At 47.0% G+C, this 23,681-nt stretch overlaps 1 protein-coding gene across 4 annotated transcripts in view; it reads right to left on the bottom strand.

The window, feature by feature from the left end:
* The window catches only part of ARHGEF12 (Rho guanine nucleotide exchange factor 12), a 468,564-nt gene that overhangs the window by 380,079 nt on the left and 64,804 nt on the right, over positions 1 to 23,681 (bottom strand). For all 4 annotated transcript variants that reach the window (XM_063943505.1, XM_063943503.1, XM_063943502.1 and 1 more), the window contains exons 2-3: positions 2,576 to 2,599; positions 560 to 666 (exon numbers count right to left, since the gene is read on the bottom strand). In XM_063943505.1, the coding sequence (XP_063799575.1) occupies positions 560 to 666; positions 2,576 to 2,599 (131 nt within the window). The remainder of the gene's footprint in view (positions 1 to 559; positions 667 to 2,575; positions 2,600 to 23,681) is intronic.

Here is a 23,681-nt window from a genome sequence, read left to right on the forward strand (position 1 = left end):
TCGACAAGTCGAGGAATTCCACTTGTCGAAAAGCACTTGGATCGGCGGAATAGCTGCCGATCCGCATGCTTGTGTCGACTTTTCGACCATCTCAATTCGACTTCAAAAAAGTCGACGTGAGAAGCGGGAGCAGAGACGGGAGAGCAGCGCTGGAGGATGTCACAGCCGCCGTTCACAGCAGCGTCCACCCGGCTCCAGCAAGCAAGACCTCGCTTGCTGGAGCCGGGTGGACGCTGCCGTGAGCGGCGGCTGTCATGCGGGGACGGGGAGAGGCAGAGACGGGGGGGAGGGAGATGGGGGGGAGAGCCGCGCTGCTCTCCCCCGTCTGCCCGCAGCTCTCCCCCGTCTAAGCTCCCGCATCTCAATTCGACTTTTTTTTAAAGTTGAATAGAGAATGCATTGAATAGCCCAGGTTGGATCCATTCTGACAAATTAATGTCGGACTGGATCCGACTTCAACTGAATATACCCCATAGACATTTCCTAAAAAAAAACAACTTTTTTAAAGACAAATATCCTGGTGATGTACAACTTTGTAGTATGGAAAGCGATGACCTACCTGTAGGATCAAACTCATGGGATGAAACGTCGTGGGATGAGCTAACACTCCGCTCAACCTTCAGCTTCTTGTCTGTTGCCGTGTCACTGCTCAGGATACTTCCGTGCCTGAAAATGACCGCTAGATATAAACACACGGATAATACGGGGCAGAAAGTCATTACTACTCATTTTCCTGCTGACTATACTGGTACGTTTAGGAATGATAAAACATGAGATTTGTAATCTCTTGTCACACAAGGTTTTGGACTTTTCACTCTTTAGACAAATACAGTTTGGATATCTAAATACTGCGATAAAGCAAAACCCTATCTTGTGTAAAAACAAAGCAGACTGAATTTGGTTGGTATAAATCCATCAATCCTATAACCCGGGTGGAGGCATGCTATGGGTTATACCAATACATTTATATGTTGTAACAATCACACATGGCGGACCAAATCATTCTATAAATATAACAGTGAGGGTGGAGAATTCGGTCATGAAATGGTTTGGAAGTAATCGTTCTAAGCCAGACCAACGTGTGGTTGTGCTGCAATTCATCAGTGCGGCAAGTTCTTTTACACAAAGAAACCAATCTACAGAAGGACAGCGAAGACATTTGACATTTTCGGTAAACTTATTGTCCAGTATTTCTGTCCACTATTGACAAATCAAACTCAAATAGAATGAATGCGCAAGACAGTACAAAACCTTGCAAATACCGATGGTCAAGCAAATGATTGTGTATGCAAATTCTGCAGACAGGAAAGAAATGTACTCTTCCTTGCAAACTTAAATTGATATCTGCCTTTCTCTGGGTCAATACATAATTTAGAGAATGCTAAACCTTATAGACTTCTGTCTGTCGTTCAATCCCTTTAAACTATGCAAACCTTATTAGTAACTGTTGTACATTGAATAACTGCATGTCAGGTTTTGTAGTGCTCTAAAAAGCAATATTTTATGCTCAGGAATTGCCTATATAAGAACGGAAACATCAATTGTGATACCAGACGGCACAGTTCAAGGTCAACCTGTCTGGATGTACAAATCACAAATGGATTTTGTTCCTTAAATCTTCGCTTTCACTCTTACCTGCTGAAGGTACATGTTGTTATACATATCTGGCTGTCATGATACTGCACAGGGCATAAAAGGTTTAGGACGCGGAAGACTAAGTGTGTTGCACATAGGCAGCATGCAGAATAATTCTGCCTTAAATACATGCCTACATATCCTACATACGGTAAACATATAAGTGTTTGGTTTATAGTGCTAGAAACTTAAAAACAAAAAAAATCAATGTAATATGCAAATACACATTAAAAGAATTAAAAGTCCATAGTATCAGTCCTGCGCTTTAGGCCGCTGTTTGCTTGAGCTCTTTCCCAGACTGCATCTCCAGACTCCAGGCCAATGTGTCAATTTCTAAGAGATTGCGATAGCAATGGCGAGCGCACACGTAAGAATAGTATAGAACAACCTTTACTAGAAATATAAGATCAGATACATCTCAGTTTAAAACAGCAAGTGTGTTACAAAGGATCCTTTCACCGCATGAATAGACCTGTCTCCCTGCTACGTCTCTGATCGTCCACAAGACTTGCGGCGGCTCAGTAGCGGATTATGTTATTTCATCCAAATCAGTAGGTTGCAACTGACATGTTTCGTCTAATGACTCCTGATGAAGTCGTGAGACGAAACGTGCCAGGTGTAACGATCCTTTGTAATGCACTTGCTGTTTTAAACTGAGATGTATGTGAGCTTATATTTCTAGTAAAGGTTGTTTTATAACTATTTCCACGTGGGCGCTCTCCATTACTATCACAACACATTAAAAGAAGTCTACATTGAGCATAGTCGAAATTGGCACACCCTTTAATGGTAAAAGTTAAAAACAATCTGCAGCTGATAGACCGCCACAAAGTCAGGAACTTGGCAACTTGTAAAAACAGAAATAAAATAAAACAAAACATAAACACATTACACACACACAAACAAACAAAAAAAAAAAACTGTTCTTTATTTATATTACCTGGTTGGTTTTCTTGAATGAAACCTGAAAAACACAAATATGCAGTAACATCAATGTTTTTGAAGGGGTTTTAAAAAACCAGCATTATAATGATCTGCCCCACATGCAACTGTACTCACAAATATCCCATCAATTTGCAATAAAATATTAAAATGGTCCTCGCTCCATGTAATCCCTGCAGTCACTTAACAAGATTACAGCCCTTTCATTTTCCACATGCATTAGTTCACCCAGAAATAAGAGAAATGTATCTCATATTATTCCTGTGCAGGACTTCATTTAGATTCTGTAAGTGTCTGACCAAGTTTACTTGTATTATTTTTACTTGCTTACAGAGCCATGGTTACAGTCTGTTACATAATACACTTATATCATCCAAAGGACTTTTGTTATCTTTATCACACAGCACACCTTGGGGTATGTCCTGCTGACAGGCTTACCCGAGAGGTGCACGGGATGGGCTCCCACCAGCACACAAGGAAATGCAGGCAAGCATATGGAATTCCATCAGGACCCATCCTGCCTCAACAGGGGGTATATTTACTAAAAGTCGTTTTTGTTCGATGTTACATCGATTTTAATCGATCTTGTGCTTCGAGGGTAAAAACACCAATTCACTAACATTTAAAATCATCTGCTAGTAAATGTGTGTTTTAACCCTGGAAGACCAACATTGATTAAAATCCATCTAGCATCGAAACAAAATCAAACAAAAATCGACTTTTAGTCAATATACCCCCAGGCATCTAATTCAGTGTAGGGTCAATTTATCCAGCATTTAATATGTTAAAAGCATTTGCAATGGATGTGTACAAAAATGGTTATGCAATTCTAGAGCAATTTTGTGGCTCTAATATACCTTCTGACTATTTTGCTGGCCTTGTAAACTTGTATTCTATCGAAATATCATGGTCTGAAAAGTTAGGGAGGGGCAGAGGTGTGGTAAGGGGATTATCTTTGCATGAAAAAAAACATGTCATCCATGATATGATTACAAGCCGTCTGTAGTTTATAATAGCCAAACGAACAAAACTGGCTTTGGAAAACCAAGAAATTAACGGTGTACGAGTATTTATATAATGCTAGCTGTCTTATATGTATCTAGTGACAACGGTCTGACATTAGGTGTGATAACTGCAGCTTAAATTCAACACAGAAATAAACATTATATTTTGGCCGAGATTAATCAAGCCTTGGAGAGTGATAAATTGCACGGTGATAAAGTAGCAAGCAATCAGCTCCCAACTGCCATGTTACAGGCTGTGTTTGAAAAATGACAGTTAGGAGCTGATTGGTTGGTAATTAATCCCCGTGCAAGTTATCATTCTCCAAGACTTGATCAATCTGGGCCTTTTTTTTTTTACTCTCTCACATGCAGTTTACACTCTGACCGCAAGGCAGGGGAGATGCGAGGTAGGAGAAAGCCGCTTGCGACAAAGGCAGGAGTCTTTCCATCTGCATGGCCAACATCTGACATTTGCACATAGATTCAGTAACTATTTATTTTTTTAAAAGAGACCCACTGTCAGCTTCTTTGATCCGGTGGCTGTGCTCAAAGACAAAGCATCGGATCAATATTGTGATCATCGGTCGAAGCATCAGGTTATTCAGGATGTCCGGCACAAAATCATGCTACAGTGACCATTGTACTGTGACCAGGGGCTGCAGTGACATCGCAGCACATGGTCACTACGGCCCCGGAGCATGCGTAGTTACGAAACCATGACCCATCTGCAAATGAATGGTGACCGCACACAGGCCTGAATTAGGCTCTACATCGGCTGCAGAACATATAAAGGAGGGCATCACATGAATGGAGGGCAGGGGGCACAAAGCAGTTTATAGAAGACGCTGACTGGAATGGGGGTGATGGCTACTATACTGTGGAAGAACCGCTGGTATATTGTGATGGAACAGGCTGATGCTGGTATATTCTTGGGCTGGAATGTAGGACACAGTTTAGGCTACTCTGGCACAGGGTGGTAAGTAGTCACCAGCAATATATGAACTTGAATGATTGCAGCACAATCCAGTGAAACAACGTCTTGCACAGGTATGATAAACGACTGTATGCAAAAGCAATTTATGACATTTGTAAATATGTTTTCAAAAAAAACAAACAACAGTCCAGGTAGGTAGATGAAGGCATACACAGACAAAGACGTTAAATATTTAGCCTTGCAGTAATGTTAATCTTTGCAACCCTTCTAGTGATCTAGGATATAGAATTTCGGTTTAGATCTGAAAACGTGCGGAGACAGGAGTTTGATGTAAAACAAAACAAATTGAGTTCTACTGGAATGAGGCTACAGCACTCCAGGATGTGAAACAGGTAGGAGAAGGGTGCTGCAGAAAAGTCAGTGCCTTGGAGTATATGATCATTTAAGAACCAGAAGGAAGGTGCAGCTATGGAATGTGCTCTAAACAGACTGCTCTAGAACAATGGTGAATGACAAGGAGATCTGAAAGAGGCTTAAATACAGTAAAGTTTAGGCTAGAAGTAGTTCTGGAGGAAGAGGTGAATATAGGTGTGACTGGGGAGTAGAGACATACGGGTATATTTACCAAGGTGCTGGTTTATAGGAGTGGAGATGTTGCCCATAGCAACCAATCAGAATCCAGCTACTATCTCCTAGAAGGTGCTAAATGACAAGTAGATTCTGACTGGTTGCTATGAGCAACATCTCCACGTCTATAAACCCACACCTTAGTAAATATACCCCATAGGATGTAAGTGACTAAGAAAATTAGATCTCACAGTAACCTAGGCATGGAGGGAGGAGGGCACAGTCAGAGCCGTAACTAGGTGTGGGCCAGAGGGGCATTGCACACAGCGCAACTGCACTGTGGGCGCACCCTCTGGCAACACCACCGCACGGCCTCTGTCCGCCTCCCACTCTCGTTGCCTCCTGCCTCCCGCCGGCCGCCGCTGCAGTACTGTCCTGCACGCAAGGGGAGGGGGATTCTGAGAAAGCCCCCCTGAGGGGGACGTAGACACCTATGCAGCGGGCCCCCCTCCCTCCTCCTCTCCTGCTGCAGTGTATGTGACCGGGAGACGAAGCAGGCTACGGGACAGGCTCACGGGCAGCGTAGTGGTGCAGTGGACTAGATTTCACTTCCAGCCACACAGAGACGAGAGGCGCCGCGGCCGATCGAAGCAGGCAGCATCAGCGGAAGCAGGACGGAGACTCACTGTATATCAGCCTAACAGTGAGTATGCTGCTGTATCGCGGCTGCCAGGTGGGGGACCCAATCGGCACTTGGTGAATCAGTAACCACTGGCACAAAGACTGACAGTGTGTCTGTCAGTGTTGGCCTCACCTCCTGGCAGGCACCCCCCCCACCCCCACATACACACACACACGCTGCTGATTGTTGGCCTCACCTACAGCAGTACTGACTACTGAGGCCAACAATCAGCGTGTGTGTGGGGGAGGGGGGGGGGGGGGATGGGTGCCTGCCAGGACAGTGCTGCTAAAGGTGTAAAAAGGCGACGCTGTCTGCCGTAATGTGTAAAAAGGGGGACGCTGCCTGCCGTAATGTGTAAAAAGGGGGGCGCTGTCTGCCGTAATGTGTAAAAAGGGGGACGCTGTCTGCCGTAATGTGTGTAAAAAGGGGGACGCTGTCTGCCGTAATGTGTGTAAAAAGGGGGACGCTGTCTGCCGTAATGTGTGTGAAAAAGGGGGACGCTGTCTGCCGTACTGTGTGAAAAAGGGGGACGCTGTCTGCTGTAATGTGTAAAAAGGGGACGCTGTCTGCCGTAATGTGTAAAAAGGGCTCTACCTGGTGTAGTGGCGCTACTGTGCGGCGTAATTTGAATAATGGAGACTACTGTGCACCGTAGTATGAATTGCTATTATTTTGTGGCCACGCCCCTTCCCCGTGAAGCCACGCCCCTATACATTTTTTGCGCGCCTACGGCGCGCACTGCCCCTATCTTGCATGGGGGGGGGGGGCGCCACTATCGTTTCTTGCACACAGCGCTAAAATGCCTAGTTACGGCACTGGGCACAGTATGTTGACACCGTACGGATTTCTGCAAATGCTAAAATGATCGGGAAGACAGAGGACAGGCAGGTACTTCACAGATACCGGACCTAGGTGTAAATGTAATAGGGTGCGAGTAGCCGGGCACCCTATTACATCTACCCCCTAATCTTAAAACTGCAACACTTACTGAGATATTGAGTCAATATATCACATCTCCAACAATAACCTAATCTAATCAGTTAGGCAGATTTTAGGGTATACTAGCATTTGCCGGCGGCTTTGCTCTCATGGATGTCTGGTATTGCTCAGTGGGACTCATTTTTCAAAGACAGCAGTGTCATCTGATATTGTGATGTATATTACAGATCAAAAATCCATTGCTACTTAACCCAACACCGAAAGGCTGCAATTAACATGACCATCTGCTGGAGTGACGTGTAATCTGAAACTTCATGAGTCAAGATACATATATAACTTTGCATTCGGGGTGTACAATAATATATATAATCCTGATGAAAATGCCATGCTCTAAGTAAAGGCATTGAAACGTCGATATACTTACTGCTTGAGAAGTCTGTTTTTTTTGCTTGGAGTGCCGCTGCATATTGAATGTCATGACACTACATATTGCAGGCAACCAGCTAAGTATTCTAATATTGGGAGTGCTGGGCCATTGGATATAGAGATTAATATATATATTAGTTTATTGTCACTAAAAAACATTAGAAAATGCAGAAGTGAAGTTGCAATACAGTACACTTATGCTTCCAAAGACAAATAAAAATTCAAAACAACAATTCTAGAAGGGAAAAAACGGTTTCTCATCCTGCTAGTATGGCAACCGAGACACCTATAACGCTTCCAAGAGGGCGAGAGAGAGAAGACGGAGTGACCAGGATGGCTACAATCCCTAGTTATCATATTAGCCTTAGCCACACTCCTTTTATTAAATATCTCCTCCAGCTTAGGCAGGGGTTGACCATTAATCTTCTCAGCAGATTTAAGTACCCTACACAATATGTACTACGATCAGCACATTTAGTATTACCATACCACACCGTGATTGCATATGTCAACAAACTCTCAATCCCGAAGCAGTAGAAAAGAACTAGAACCGGTTTTTGCAAACCCGCTGCCCGAAGTCTTCGCAAAAAGAAAAAAGGCGTTGCTGAGCCTTTCCTGCTACTGCAGTAATATGTGAAGACCAAGACAGATCTTCAGAGAAATTAATTCCTAAAATTTTTATTCAGGAAACCCTTTCCAATTCCACACCGTTAAGGAAAAGTGTATCTACAGGAGTTTTCCTAGACTTCCTAAAGTCAATCACAACTTTGTTTTCTTGTTGTTTAACAGCAGGTTATTATGCTCTCCCCATTAAACTAGTTGCTTTACTTCCTCCCTATAACCATCCTCCTCTCCTTTAATAATCAATCCCACAAGTGTAGCGTCATCCGCAAATGTTACCATAAAATTTGAATCTGAATGAGACAATTGAAAGTATACAAAGAATATAAAAAAAGACTTAAGACACAGTCCTGAGGGACTCCTACACTTAATATCAATTCTGATGACAAGACAAGACAGGACCCATCCTAACTTACTGTGGACGATTCGTCAAGAAGTCCAACAACCAATCACAGATATGTGTCAGTCAATCTTTAAAAGCTTATTAATCAATATAGTTGGCACAACAGTATTGAAAGCGGAACTGTAGTCCACAAATAATAGTCTGACATAGGAGTCTTGTTCTCCAAATGACAGAGAACCCTATGAAGAACCATAAGGGCCGCATTCTCAGTTGACCTATTTTGTCTATAGGCAAACTGATAGGGGACAACCCCAATGAAATACTGCCCTTTAAGTGATTCAAAACCACCCTTTCAAAACACTTCATAACCAATGAATTGAGAGCAATTGGTCGAAAATCATTCAGACCATTTACTACAGAAGACTTTGGAATGGGAACAATAGTGGTTGTTTTGAAACAACGTGGGACAATACATTGTGCCAAAGATAAATGAAACATTTTTGTAAAAATCCCAGCCAATTGGTCGGCACATACAAGTAAAACTTTTCCCGGAATAAAATCCGGGTCCGGGACCTTCCTAGAATTGATCTTCCTAAGCATAAGTCTGCCATCAGATTCCAACAGAATCAAAGGATCGTTTGATAAGGAATCGTCAATTTCCATGGTAGAGGACAAATTTCCATCCTCAAACCTAGCATAGAAGTTATTAAACTCATCCACAGAAGGATTATTTAACCTATCGACAGTTGAGCCCTTATGGTCACTTAGGCACTTAATCCCTTTCCACATTGACCTTGAAACTCCAGATTCCTTAAACTGACTTTCAGTATTTTGCGAATCAACTACCTTAGCCAAATGGATATTTTAGATTTACACGGGCAATTTTATACGCTTCTTTATCCTTGGATCTAAATGCCCTATCCCTGATTCTCAACGGACCTCACTATTCATCCATGGCTTATCATTTGGAAAATAGGATTTTAATACCTACCGGTAAATCCTTTTCTCTTAGTCCGTAGAGGATGCTGGGGACTCCAAAAGGACCATGGGGTATAGACTGGATCCGCAGGAGACTTGGGCACTTTAAGACTTTAAATGGGTGTGAACTGGCTCCTCCCTCTATGCCTCTCCTCCAGACCTCAGTTATAGGAACTGTGCCCACGGAGACGGACATTTCGAGGAAAATGATTTTTGTTAAACTAAGGGTGAGACACATACCAGCTCACACCTCAACACACCGTACAACATGGCTTTTTAAGAAAATACCAGTTAACAGCATGAACCAAAAACAGCAACAGGCTGAACATAACGGAAACACAACCTTTGTGTAACAAAAGCAATAACCATCAACAAGTACTGCATATAGAGTCCGCACATGGACGGGCGCCCAGCATCCTCTACGGACTACGAGAAAAAGGTTTACCGGTAGGTATTAAAATCCTATTTTCTCACACGTCCTAGAGGATGCTGGGGACTCCAAAAGGACCATGGGGTTTATTCCAAAGCTCCAGACCGGGAGGGAGAGTGCGGACGACTCTACAGCACCGATTGAGCAAACATAAGGTCCTCATCAGCCAGGGTATCAAACTTGTAGAACTTAGCAAAAGTGTTTGAACCCGACCAAGTAGCTGCTCGGCAAAGTTGAAGCGCCGAGACTCCTCGGGCAGCCGCCCAAGATGAGCCCACCTTCCTGGTAGAATGGGCCTTCACCGACTTCGGTAACGGCAATCCAGCCGTAGAATGAGCATGCCGAATCGTATTACAGATCCAGCGTGCAATAGTCTGCTTAGAAGCAAGAGCCCCAATTTTGTTGGGAGCATATAGGACAAACAGCGCCTCTGTTTTACTAATCTGAGCCGTTCTGGCGACATAAATTTTCAAAGCTCTGACTACATCGAGAGACTTCAAATCAGCCAAGGCTTCAGTAGCCACAGGGACTACAATAGGTTGGTTCATGTGAAACGAAGAAACCACCTTTGGCAGAAATTGCTGACGAGTTCTCAATTCCGCTCTATCCACATGGAAGATCAAATAGGGGCTCATGTGAGACAAAGCCGCTAATTACGACACCCGCCTTGCGGACACCAAGGCCAAAAGCATGACCACTTTCCAAGTGAGAAATTTTAACTCTACCTTTCGTAAAGGTTCAAACCAGTGTGACATAAGAAACTGCAACACCAAGTTAAGGTCCCATGGTGCCACAAATGGAGGTTGGATGTGCAGCACTCCTTTCACAAAAGTCTGAACCTCTGCAAGGGCGGACAATTCTTTTTGAAAGAAAATTGATAAGGCCGAAATCTGCACTTTAATGGAGCCTAACTTTAGGCCCGCATCCACACCTGCCTGCAAAAAATGGAGAAAACGACCCAGCTGAAAATCTTCCGTAGGAGCCTTCTTGGATTCACACCAAGACACATATTTTCTCCAAATACGGTGATAATGCTTTGCCGTAACCTCCTTTCTAGCTTTAAGCAGAGTGGGTATGACTTCACCGGGAATACCCTTTCGAGCTAGGATTTGGCGTTCAACCGCCACGCCATCAAACGCAACCGCAGTAAGTCCTGGAACACGCACGGCCCTTGCAGTAACAGATCCTCTCTTAGAGGAAGAGGCCAGGGATCTCCTATGAGTAATTCCTGAAGATCCGGATACCAGGCCCTCCGTGGTCAATCTGGAACAATGAGTATCGCCTGAACCCTTGTTCTTCTTATGATCCTTATCACCTTTGGAATGAGTGGAAGTGGAGGGAACACATATACCAACTGAAACACCCACGGTGTCACCAGGGTGTCCACTGCACTGGCTTGAGGGTCCCTCGACCTGGAACAATATCTCTGAAGCTTCTTGTTGAGGCGAGACGCCATCATGTCTATTTGAGGAATTCCCCAATGACTTGTCACTTCTGCAAATACCTCTTGATGAAGACACCACTCTCCTGGATGGAGATCGTGTCTGCTGAGGAAGTCTGCTTCCCAGTTGTCCACGCCCGGAATGAAGACTGCTGACAGAGCGCTTGCATGTTTTTCCGCCCAGCTGAGAACTTTTGTGGCCTCCGCTATTGCCGCTCTGCCCTTTGTTCCACCCTGGCGGTTTATGTACGCCACTGCTGTTATGTTGTCCGACTGAATCAGGACGGGCAAACCGCGAAGATGTTCTGCTTGTCGAAGGCCATTGTAGATGGCTCTTAATTACAGAACATTTATGTGCAGACAAGCTTCCTGGCTTGACCATTTTCCCTGGAAATTTTCCCCCTGTGTGACTGCCCCCCAGCCTCGGAGGCTTGCATCCGTGGTCACCAGGACCCAATCCTGGACCCCGAACCTGTGTCCCTCTAGGAGGTGAGAACTTTGGAGCCACCACAGGAGAGATATTCTGGTCCTGGAAGATAGGCTTATTTTCCGGTGCATGTGCAGGTGAGACCCGGACCACTTGTCCAACAGGTCCCGCTGAAACACCCTGGCATGGAACCTGCCAAACGGAATGGCTTTGTAGGCTACCACCATCTTCCCCAGCACCCGAGTGCATTGATGAATAGACACTCTTGCCGGTTTCAGAATCTCCTTGACCATGTTCTGGATTTCCAGAGCTTTTTCCCCTGGGAGAAACACTCTCTGCAGTTACGTGTCCAGGATCATGCCCAAGAAAGACAGCCATGTTGTCGGAACCAACTGTGACTTTGGCAAATTTAGGATCCAACCATGTTGTTGCAGGACTGTCAGGGAGAGCGCAACGTTTCTTAGTAACTGCTTCTTTGATCTCGCCTTTATCAGGAGATCGTCCAAGTACAGGATAATTGGGACACCCTGCTTGCGCAGGAGCACCATCATTTCCGCCATTACTTTAGTGAAAATCCTCGGAGCCGTGGAAAGACCAAACGGCAACGTCTGAAATTGGTAATGACAATCCTGAACAGCAAACCTCAGGAAAGCTTGATGTGGAGGATATATTGGGATATGTAAGTAGGCATCTTTTATGTCGACTGATGCTATAAAATCCCCCCGTTCCAGACTGGAGATCACTGCTTGGAGAGATTCCATCTTGAATTTGAAACTTTTCAGATACAAATTGAGGGATTTTAGGTTCAGGATCGGTCTGACCAAGCCATCCGGCTTTGGGACGACGAACAGGCTTGAATAAAACCCTTCTCCCAGTTGTGACGGGGGTATCGTGACAATGACTCGCTGGTGACACAGCTTTTGTATCGCAGCGCACACTACTTCCCTTTCTGGAAGAGAAACTGGCAAGGCTGATTTGAAAAATTGGTGGGGGGGGGGGGGGGGCGGTCTTCAAACACCAGTTTGTACCCTTGGGACACTATTTCTAATACCCAAGGATCCAGGGCCGAGTGAAACCAGAACTGACTGAAGAGTCGGAGACGTGCCACCACCGGTGCGGACTCCTGTAGAGGAGCCCCAGCATCATGCGGTGGACTTGGCAGAAGCCGGGGAGGACTTCTGCTCCTGGGAACCTGCCACAGCAGGTGACCTTTTTCCCCTTCCTCTACCTTTAGAGGCAAGGAAGAACGACCCCCGTTTTTTTTGTAATTATTGGGCCGAAAGGACTGCATCTGATAGTGAGGCGTCTTTTTCTGTTGTGCAGGGACATAAGGTAGAAATGATGACTTACCCACGGTAGCCGTAGATAACAGATCAGCGAGGCCGTCACCGAATAAGACACCACCTTTATACGGGAGAGCCTCCATAGCTTTCTTAGAGTCGGCATCAGCATTCCATTGATGAATCCACAGTGCTCTCCTGGCCGAGACTGCCATGGCATTGGCCCTTGATCCCAACAAGCCAATATGCCTCGCCGCATCCTTTAGGTATGCTGCAGCGTCCCTGATATAACCGAGAGTCAAAAGAATGCCATCCCTATCCAGGGTATCTATGTCAGATTCCACGTTATCTGCCCACTTTCCAATAGCGCTACTCACCCATGCCGACGCAACGGCAGGTCTGAGCAACGTACCCGTAGTGACATAAATGGATTTTAAGGTAGTTTCCTGCTTACGATCCGCAGGGTCATTTAGGGCAGCCGTGTCAGGAGACGGAAGTGCCACCTTTTTGGACAGCCGTGACAGAGCTTTGTCCACATTGGGGGTTGACTCCCACTTTTCCCTGTCCTCAGAGAGGAATGGATATGCCATCAGAACTCTTTTGGGAATCTGCAACCTTTTGTCAGGAGATTCCCAAGCTTTCTCAAAAAGAGTGTTCAGCTCATGAGAGGGGGGAAACGTTACCTCACGTTTTTTACCCTTTTACAAACAGACCCTTGTATCAGGAATAGTAGGGACTTCTGTGATATGCAATATGTCTTTAATTGCCACAATCATGTACTGAATACTCTTAACCAGTCTAGGATTCAAACTGCCATCACTATAGCCGATGCTGGAGTCAGAGTCCGTGTCGGTATCAGTATCTGCTATCTGGGTAAAATAAGAATTTACTTACCGATAATTCTATTTCTCATAGTCCGTAGTGGATGCTGGGGACTCCGTAAGGACCATGGGGAATAGCGGCTCCGCAGGAGACTGGGCACATCTAAAAGAAAGCTTTAGGACTATCTGGTGTGCACTGGCTCCTCCCCCCATGACCCTCCTCCAAGCCTCAGTTAGGATACTGTGCCCGGACGAGCGTACACAATAAGGAAGGATTTTGAATCCCGGGTAAGACTCATACCAGCCACACCAATCACACCGTATAACCTGTGATCTGTACCCAGTTAACAGCATGATAACAGAGGAGCCTCTGAAAGATGGCTCACAACAATAATAACCCGATTTTTGTAACAATAACTATGTACAAGTATTGCAGACAATCCGCACTTGGGATGGGCGCCCAGCATCCACTACGGACTATGAGAAATAGAATTATCGGTAAGTAAATTCTTATTTTCTCTAACGTCCTAAGTGGATGCTGGGGACTCCGTAAGGACCATGGGGATTATACCAAAGCTCCCAAACGGGCGGGAGAGTGCGGATGACTCTGCAGCACCAAATGAGAGAACTCCAGGTCCTCCTCAGCCAGGATATCAATTTTGTAGAATTTTACAAACGTATTTGCTCCTGACCAAGTAGCTGCTCGGCAAAGTTGTAAAGCCGAGACCCCTCGGGCAGCCGCCCAAGATGAGCCCACCTTCCTTGTGGAGTGGGCATTTACAGATTTTTGGCTGTGGCAGGCCTGCCACAGAATGTGCAAGCTGAATTGTACTACAAATCCAACGAGCAATAGTCTGCTTAGAAGCAGGAGCACCCAGCTTGTTGGGTGCATACAGGATAAACAGCGAGTCAGCTTTCCTGACTCCAGCCCTCCTGGAAACATATATTTTCAGGGCCCTGACAACGTCTAGCAACTTGGAGTCCTCCAAGTCCCTAGTAGCCGCAGGCACCACAAATAGGTTGGTTCAGGTGAAACGCTGAAACCACCTTAGGGAGAAACTGAGGACGAGTCCTCAATTCCGCCCTGTCCAAATGGAACATCAGATAAGGGCTTTTTCAGGATAAAGCCGCCAATTCTGACACGCGCCTGGCCCAGGCCTGGGCCAACAGCATGACCACTTTCCATGTGAGATATTTTAACTCCACAGATTTAAGTGGTTCAAACCAATGTGACTTTTGGAACCCAAAACTACATTGAGATCCCAAAGTGCCACTGGAGGCACAAAAGGAGGCTGTATATGCAGTACCCCTTTTTACAAACGTCTGAACTTCAGGGAGTGAAGCTAGTTCTTTTTGGAAGAAAATTGACAGGGCCGAAATTTGAACCTTAATGGACCCCAATTTCAAGCCCATAGACACTCCTGTTTGCAGGAAATGTAGGAATCGACCCAGTTGAATTTCCACCGTCGGGCCTTACTGGCCTCGCACCACGCAACATATTTTCGCCAATTGCGGTAATAACGTTTTTGCGGTTACATCCTTCCTGGCTTTGATCAGGATAGGGATGACTTCATCCGGAATGCCTTTTTTCCTTCAGGATCCGGCGTTCAACCGCCATGCCGTCAAACGCAGCCGCGGTAAGTCTTGGAACAGACAGGGTCCTTGCTGGAGCAGGTCCCTTCTTAGAGGTAGAGGCCACGGATCCTCCGTGAGCATCTCTTGAAGTTCCGGTTACCAAGTCCTTCTTGGCCAATCCGGAGCCACGAATATAGTGCTTACTCCTCTCCATCTTATCAATCTCAGTACCTTGGGTATGAGAGGCAGAGGAGGGAACACATACCCTGACTGGTACACCCACGGTGTTACCAGAGCGTCTACCGCTATTGCCTGAGGGTCCCTGGACCTGGCGCAATACCTGTCGAGTTTTTCCCAACGGTTTATAATCATGTGGAAGACTTCTGGGTGAAGTCCCCACTCTCCCGGGTGGAGGTCGTGCTGAGGAAGTCTGCTTCCCAGTTGTCCACTCCCGGAATGAATACTGCTGACAGTGCTATCACATGATTTTCCGCCCAGCGAAGAATCCTTGCAGCTTCTGCCATTGCCCTCCTGCTTCTTGTGCCACCCTGTCTGTTTACGTGGGTGACTGCCGTGATGTTGTCCGACTGGATCAACACCGGCTGACCTTGAAGCAGAGGTCTTGCTAAGCTTAGAGCATTGTAAATGTCCCTTAGCTTTATTTATGTGAAGTGATGTCTCCAGGCTTGACCATAAGTCCTGGATATTCCTTCCCTGTGTGACTGCTCCCCAGCCTCGCAGGCTGGCATCCGTGGTTACCAGGACCCAGTCCTGAATGCCGAATCTGCGGCCCTCTAGAAGATGAGCACTCTGCAACCACCACAGGAGGGACCCCTTGTCCTTGGTGACAGGGTTATCCGCTGATGCATCTGAAGATGCGACCCGGACAATTTGTCCAGCAGGTCCCACTGGAAAGTTCTTGCGTGGAATCTGCCGAATGGGATTGCTTCGTAGGAAGCCACCATTTTACCCAGAACCCTTGTGCATTGATGCACTAAGACTTGGCTCGGTTTTAGGAGGTTCCTGACTAGCTCGGATAACTCCCTGGCTTTCTCCTCCGGGAGAAACACCTTTTTCTGGACTGTGTCCAGGATCATCCCTAGGAACAGAAGACAAGTCGTCGGAACCAGCTGCGATTTTGGAATATTGAGAATCCAACCGTGCTGCAGCAACACTACCTGAGATAGTGCTACACCGACCTCCAACTGTTCCCTGGATCTTACCCTTATCAGGGAATTGTCCAAGTAAGGGATAACTAAAATTCCCTTCCTTTGAAGGAATATAATCATTTCGGCCATTACCTTGGTAAAGACCCGGGGTGCCGTGGACCATCCATACGGCAGCGTCTGAACTGATAGTGACAGTTCTGTACCATAAACCTGAGGTACCCTTGGTGAGAAGGGTAAATTTTGACATGAAGGTAAGCATCCTTGATGTCCCGAGACATCATGTAGTCCCCTTCTTCCAGGTTAACAATCACTGCTCTGAGTGACTCAATCTTGAATTTGAACCTCTGTATGTAAGTGTTCAAAGATTTTAGATTTAGAATCGGTCTCACCGAGCCGTCCGGCTTCGGTACCACAACAGTGTGGAATAATACCCCGTTCCCTGTTGCAGGAGGGGTATCTTGATTATCACCTGCTGGGAATACAGCTTGTGAATGGCTTCCAAAACTGCCTCCCTGTCAGAAGGAGACATCGGTAAAGCCGACTTTAGGAAACGGCGAGGGGGAGACGTCTCGAATTCTAATTTGTACCCCTGAGATATCACCTGAAGGATCCAGGGGTCTACTTGCGAGTGAGCCCACTGCGCGCTGAAATTCATTGAGACAGGCCCCCCACCGTGCCTGATTCTGCTTGTAAAGCCCCAGCGTATACTGAGGGCTTGGCAGAGGCGGGAGAGGGTTTCTGTTCCTGGGAACTGGCTGATTTCTGCAGCCTTTTTCCTCTCCCTCTGTCACGGGGCAGAAATGAGGAACCTTTTGCCCGCTTATCCACGAAAAGACTGCGCCTGATAATACGGCGTCTTCTCATGTTGAGAGGCGACCTGGGGTACAAACGTGGATTTCCCAGCTGTTGCCGTGGCCACCAGGTCTGAAAGACCGACCCCGAATAACTCCTCCCCTTAATAAGGCAATACTTCCAAATGCCGTTTGGAATACGCATCACCTGACCACTGACGTGTCCATAACCCTCTACTGGTAGAAATGGACAACGCACTTAGACTTGATGCCAGTCGGCAAATATTCCGCTGTGCATCACGCATATATAGAAATGCATCTTTCAAATGCTCTATAGGCAAAAATATACTGTCCCTATCTAGGGTATCAATATTTTCAGTCCGGGAATCCGACCACGCCAACCCAGCACTGCACATCCAGGCTGAGGCGATTGCTGGTCGCAGTATAACACCAGTATGTGTGTAAATACATTTAGGATACCCTCCTGCTTTCTATCAGCAGGATCCTTAAGGGCGGCCATCTAAGGAGAGGATAGAGCCCTTACAAGCGTGTGAGCGCTTTATCCACCCTAGGGGGTGTTTCCCAACGCACCCTAACCTCTGGCGGGAAAGGATATAATGCCAATAACATTTTAGAAATTATCAGTTGTTATCGGGGGAAACCCACGCATCATCACACACCTCATTTAATTTCTCAGATTCAGGAAAACTAGAGGTAGTTTTTCCTCACCGAACATAATACCCCTTTTTGGTGGTACTCGTATTATCAGAAATGTGTAAAACATTTTTTATTGCCTCAATCATGTAACGTGTGGCCCTACTGGAAGTCACATTTGTCTCTTCACCGTCGATACTGGAGTCAGTATCCGTGTCGGCGTCTATATCTGCCATCTGAGGTAACGGGCGCTTTAGAGCCCCTGACGGCCTATGAGACGTCTGGACAGGCACAAGCTGAGTAGCCGGCTGTCTCATGTCAACCACTGTCTTTTATACAGAGCTGACACTGTCACGTAATTTCTTCCAACAGTTCATCCACTCAGGTGTCGACCCCCTAGGGGGTGACATCACTATTACAGGCAATCTGCTCCGTCTCCACATCATTTTTCTCCTCATACATGTCGACACAAAAGTACCGACATACAGCACACACACAGGGAATGCTCTGATAGAGGACAGGACCCCACTAGCCCTTTGGGGAGACACAGGGAGAGTTTGCCAGCACACACCAGAGCGCTATATATATATATACAGGGATAACCTTATATAAGTGTTTTTCCCCTTATAGCTGCTGTATTTTTAATACTGCGCCTAATTTGTGCCCCCCTCTCTTTTTTAACCCTTTCTGTAGTGTAGTGACTGCAGGGGAGAGCCAGGGAGCTTCCCTCCAACGGAGCTGTGAGGGAAAATGGCGCCAGTGTGCTGAGGAGATAGGCTCCGCCCCCTTATCGGCGGCCTTATCTCCCGTTTTTTTATGTATTTTGGCAGGGGTTAAATGCATCCATATAGCCCAGGAGCTATATGTGATGCATTTTTTGCCATCCAAGGTGTTTATTATTGCGTCTCAGGGCGCCCCCCCCAGCGCCCTGCACCCTCAGTGACCGGAGTGTGAAGTGTGCTGAGAGCAATGGCGCACAGCTGCAGTGCTGTGCGCTACCTTGTTGAAGACAGGACGTCTTCTGCCGCCGATTTTCCGGACCTCTTCTGCCTTCTGGCTCTGTAAGGGGGCCGGCGGCGCGGCTCTGGGACCCATCCAAGCTGGGCCTGTGATCGTCCCTCTGGAGCTAATGTCCAGTAGCCTAAGAAGCCCAATCCACTCTGCACGCAGGTGAGTTCGCTTCTTCTCCCCTTAGTCCCTCGATGCAGTGAGCCTGTTGCCAGCAGGTCTCACTGAAAATAAAAAACCTAAACTAAAACTTTCACTAAGAAGCTCAGGAGAGCCCCTAGTGTGCACCCTTCTCGTTCGGGCACAGAGATCTAACTGAGGCTTGGAGAAGGGTCATGGGGGGAGGAGCCAGTGCACACCAGATAGTCCTAAAGCTTTCTTTTAGATGTGCCCAGTTTCCTGCGGAGCCGCTATTCCCCATGGTCCTTACGGAGTCCCCAGCATCCACTTAGGACGTTAGAGAAATGAACGCTTTTGTGACCCCGAGGGGGTCTGGACCTGAGACAAGGCGTCCTCCATGGATTGTCTCCATGTTTGTGTCTGAGAATCAGATTTATCCAGCCTTTTAGTCAATAACGCCACATTGGGTAGAAATGTTGAGTACACTGAATGCCAATCAGCTGTCGGTGGTGCAGACAGGGTCACTCCCAGCGCCTTATCTGCCCCCACTGCAACTCCCTCCGGGGAGGAGCACTCAGCCTCAGACATGTCGACACACACGTAACGACACGCACAATCACACTGGGCTATAGGGAACAGACCCACAGGAAAGCCTGTTAGAGAAACACAGAGGGAGTTTACCAGCTCACAACCCAGCGCCTATCCCGGTACTGAGACTTTATACACACTGCCTCAGACCTGTTAGCGCTTTTATATCAAATGATAATAGCACCAAATTACTGTGCGCCCCCCCCCCCCCCCCGTTTTGCACCCTGTTACTTGTACAGAAGTGTGGAGGTCCAGGCCAGCGTCTCTGCAGCTCCATGTGAAGAGAAAATGGCGCTGGTTAGCTGTGAGGGCTAAGCCACCCCTCCTCAGTGGGGCGATTCAGTCCCGCTCTTATTCAAAAATGTTATACTGGCGGGGGCTATATTTAGTGCCTAGGCACTTCTAATATATAATTTTGACAGTGCTTAACTTCAGTAATCATGCTGCCCAGGGCGCCCCCCCTACGCCCTGCACCCTGCTAGTGCTACCGTATGTGTGTGGGAACATTGCGCGCTGCGCGGTCCCTCACTACTGAAGTCTTCTGCCGTCACTGAAGTCTTCTTTTCTTCGGAATACTCACCCAGCTTCTTTTTTCTGGCTTCTGTGAGGGGGGTGACGGCGCGGCTCTGGGAACGAGCAGCTAGGCGCACCAAGTGATCGGACCCTCTGGAGCTAATGGTGTCCAGTAGCCTAAGAAGCAGAGCCTTTGAACTCACAGAAGTAGGTCTGCTTCTCTCCCCTCAGTCCCACGATGCAGGGAGCCTGTTGCCAGCAGGTCTCCCTGAACATAGAAAACCTAACAAAGTCTTTTCTAGAGAAACTCAGGAGAGCTCCCCTCTGTGTGTCCAGTCTCCCTGGGCACAGGATCTAACTGAGGTCTGGAGGAGGGGCATAGAGGGAGGAGCCATTTCACACCCATTTAAAGTCTTAAAGTGCCCATGTCTCCTGCGGATCCAGTCTATACCCCATGGTCCTTTTGGAGTCCACAGCATCCTCTAGGACGCATGAAAAATATGTGAACTACCTTCCTCCTGGTAACACTTTCTATACACCATCTGAGATACAATAGAACCGAAGAGGCAATACAATCTACATTAACATTCAAATCCACTGTTGCATCTTCCAGAAACAAATCCCAGTTAGTGCAAACTCAATAAAGTCGCCTCAGGCCAAACCATTACCTCTCTAGTAACCGGTTTCTTCCTCCTTACTACTGGAAGGTATTTAGGGACCATAAAGTGTGAACAGTGATCAGACTGACCAATATGAGGGCACAGAATGGTCTTGTAGGCATCCTTAGTGTTCGTATAAACACGGTCAAGTGTATTAATACCCCTAGTCGGCAACTTTACATTCTCCACAAACTTAGGGAAGACTGATTTCAGGTTTGCCCGATTAAAGTCTCCAGCCACAATAATTGCATAGTACGGGTGGCAAGTAAGCGGTCGTGAAAACGAGACAAAGAGAAAATACAAGAAATTAGCTTGAGGAGGAATATAAACCGTAGCTACAAGACCCACGGAAAACTCCCATGGCAGATATTAAGGTGTAGGCCATTCTAGCATAAATTCCAAGTCCACGGAGCAATAGTTCTCAAGTAAGACCACATCCGAACTCCATTTATTATGGGTATAATACAGAGTCCACCATCTTTCTTCTTCCCAGACTCTAAAGTTCTATCAACTCTAAAAAGGGACCTCTCAAATAGGTCAAAGCAGCATACCGGATCATTCCCCCTCAGCCAGGTCTCGGTAAATACCAAAACCGAACAGTTAGTAACTGGTTGCAGGCAATTTTCAGCCTAATCTCGGCCATTTTGTTGGTTAATGATCTTACATTCGCTAAGAACACACTAGGCAGAGCAGGATTAAAAGGATGGTACCTGCTCTCTTCCCCTCTTCTGTTTCCTCAACCTGCGGGGGTGCCGCTGACGCTGCCGATTGTGATGCTGCTGCTGCTCCCTTTCCCAGTGCCTGGACTGGCCTCTCCTCCAACCACTTCTGCCATTGCTCCAGCTGCAATGATGGTAACTCCTAGCACCCCTCCCAGGAATAGCGCTAGAGAAAGCAGGGAGCGATGAACCCCACGTAGCAGTCTCAGTTGGAACAGAGCCTTCGGCGGCCCCCGCACCCCTCCGGGAGATGCATTGAGTGCCTGCCGAGGAGGCCCCCGACACAGACTCCAACACAGTGGAGCTCACAGTGCCGGCGGCCCCAGCGTCATCAGCCAGAGACGCATCACCATGGTAACAGCTGCCAGACCGATGGAGCCCCACGTCGGCCCTCCCTTTAATATACAGTCTTCCCTGCACACAGTGGGAGCACAGCAGCGGCCAGCACGGCCAACGCAAGCCAGAGCCCCGGCAGCAATCCAGGCAGCGCCCAGTGAGTCCTCCACCACACAAGAGCTGCAGTCACTGCGTTAGTATGCTATTATATATAACGTTTCAGGGCCCACAGCAGCCCCTTTGTGATGCTTTCCAATAGATTGTTCAAACAAACCCCAGAGTGCCGCAGTTTACTTGACTTCTAATCTATGCATGATCTTTCACGGACGGCACCTGGGTAATTACGCACAGTAAATGGAGTGCCGGGGTGTGTGTGTGAGATGAGGAAATATATTCTATATTAATTAGAGATGAGCGGGTTCGGTTTTACTCGGTTCTCAAAATGGCATCTTACTGGCTCACAGATAGCCAATAAGAAAAATCCGGATAAAACCGAACTGGCATTAATTCTGGCGCTACATCCGAACCCGCTCCTCATATATATATATATATATATAAATTAATTAATTCAGAGATGAGCGGATTCGGATGTAACGCCAGAATTAACGCCAGTTAGGTTTTATCGGGGAGGGGGGGGGGGGGGGGGGGTGTGTGTGTGTGTGTGTGTGTGTGTGTAAGTGCAGTGGCAAGAGCACCACAATCAGCCGGAGTTTTCAGTAATCCTCCACACACTAAAGCTTGCAGAGTACTGCATATTCTATAGCACACCTAGGCCAGGCCTTGTCCGATTTGGCAACCAAAGCTGTGTGTGTGGCTAAATTCCAAACTAGACAATGTTTCTGCGGCTCTAGCATGGGAGGATTAGACCATGTGTGGCTGCCTTAATAAACATGACTGCAGAAGTGTAATGTCAACAGAACAGCTCCTTGAGAGTCAGAACTGGCAGGGTGTGCCCCTGTCTTGGAAACCACCCAATTTTATTTATCTGAAGGAGCCAGTAAGATAACGTAAGCTACTTGCTTCCTACAAATGTTAGTATAGAAAAATGGAGTATGTTGTATAGTATCTCCTTACAGCCTGCACATGTCACAGCAGATGTCTTGCGTAAAAAGACCGTTCCTACGGTAACAAGTGAGCAGATGTAGTGTTCACGCTAGGTGCAGGGTGCTGATCAGTGACCCACACAAGACCAAGACAATTTTAAAGGGGACGCATCACCACAACTACTGTAGCTGCAACTATACATCACGTCTAAAATTTTGCCCTTCAAATTTAAATATGCCCCCCTCACTGACCAGCACCCTGCACCTAGTGAGCACTAAACAAGTGTGCAAATAATAGCAACTTCCTAACCAAGTCAAAGACATAACATCAAATGCAAGGATAGGAGTGGTTTAGAGCAGTGGTTCTCAACCGCGGTCCTCAAGTACCCCCAACAGTTCATGTTTTCCAGGTCACCTAGCAGTTGAACAGGTGTATTCATTACTCACTGACACATTATAAAAGACCCACAGGTGGAGCTAAATATTTCACTTGCAATCCTGTGAGGAGACCTGGAAAACATGACCTGTTGGGGGCAGGGGTTAAAGTGGGGCGGAACTGCGTTCCGTCACTTCAAATTGGAGGCGGAACCAGTTCCGCCTCCGCCCACCTTAACTACACACAGGCAGCCTAAGCACTGAGTCAGGAAAAGGAGTAGAGCAGACAGACTGGTGCTCCGCCTCTGCATCTGTTCTGCTGCGGGCTGCAGGCTGTCACTAGCACACACACACAGCCCGCGTAACAGCGCTCAGCTTTCCCTCTCGCTGGCTTTAAATTCCAGCCCTGGATTCCATGTGTGGGTGGGCGGCGCCGGCGAGAATGATTGATTACCCCAACCCGCCTCCTCCAGACCCTGTGCCGCAGGCGGGAAATATGACGTCATCGCGCGTCTACAGGGAAGAGAGGATCCGCGCTGACTGAGTACCTAGCTGAGTGCTTGGACGGAGACGGAGAGTCCCTGTAATGTAAAAACCCATGCAATTGCAATGCAGTATTTGTTCTATAACGTAATGAATTCTATGGTTGATTAATGATTAT

This window comes from Pseudophryne corroboree, chromosome 10, assembly GCF_028390025.1.
Source record: "Pseudophryne corroboree isolate aPseCor3 chromosome 10, aPseCor3.hap2, whole genome shotgun sequence".
NCBI lineage: Eukaryota > Metazoa > Chordata > Amphibia > Anura > Myobatrachidae > Pseudophryne > Pseudophryne corroboree.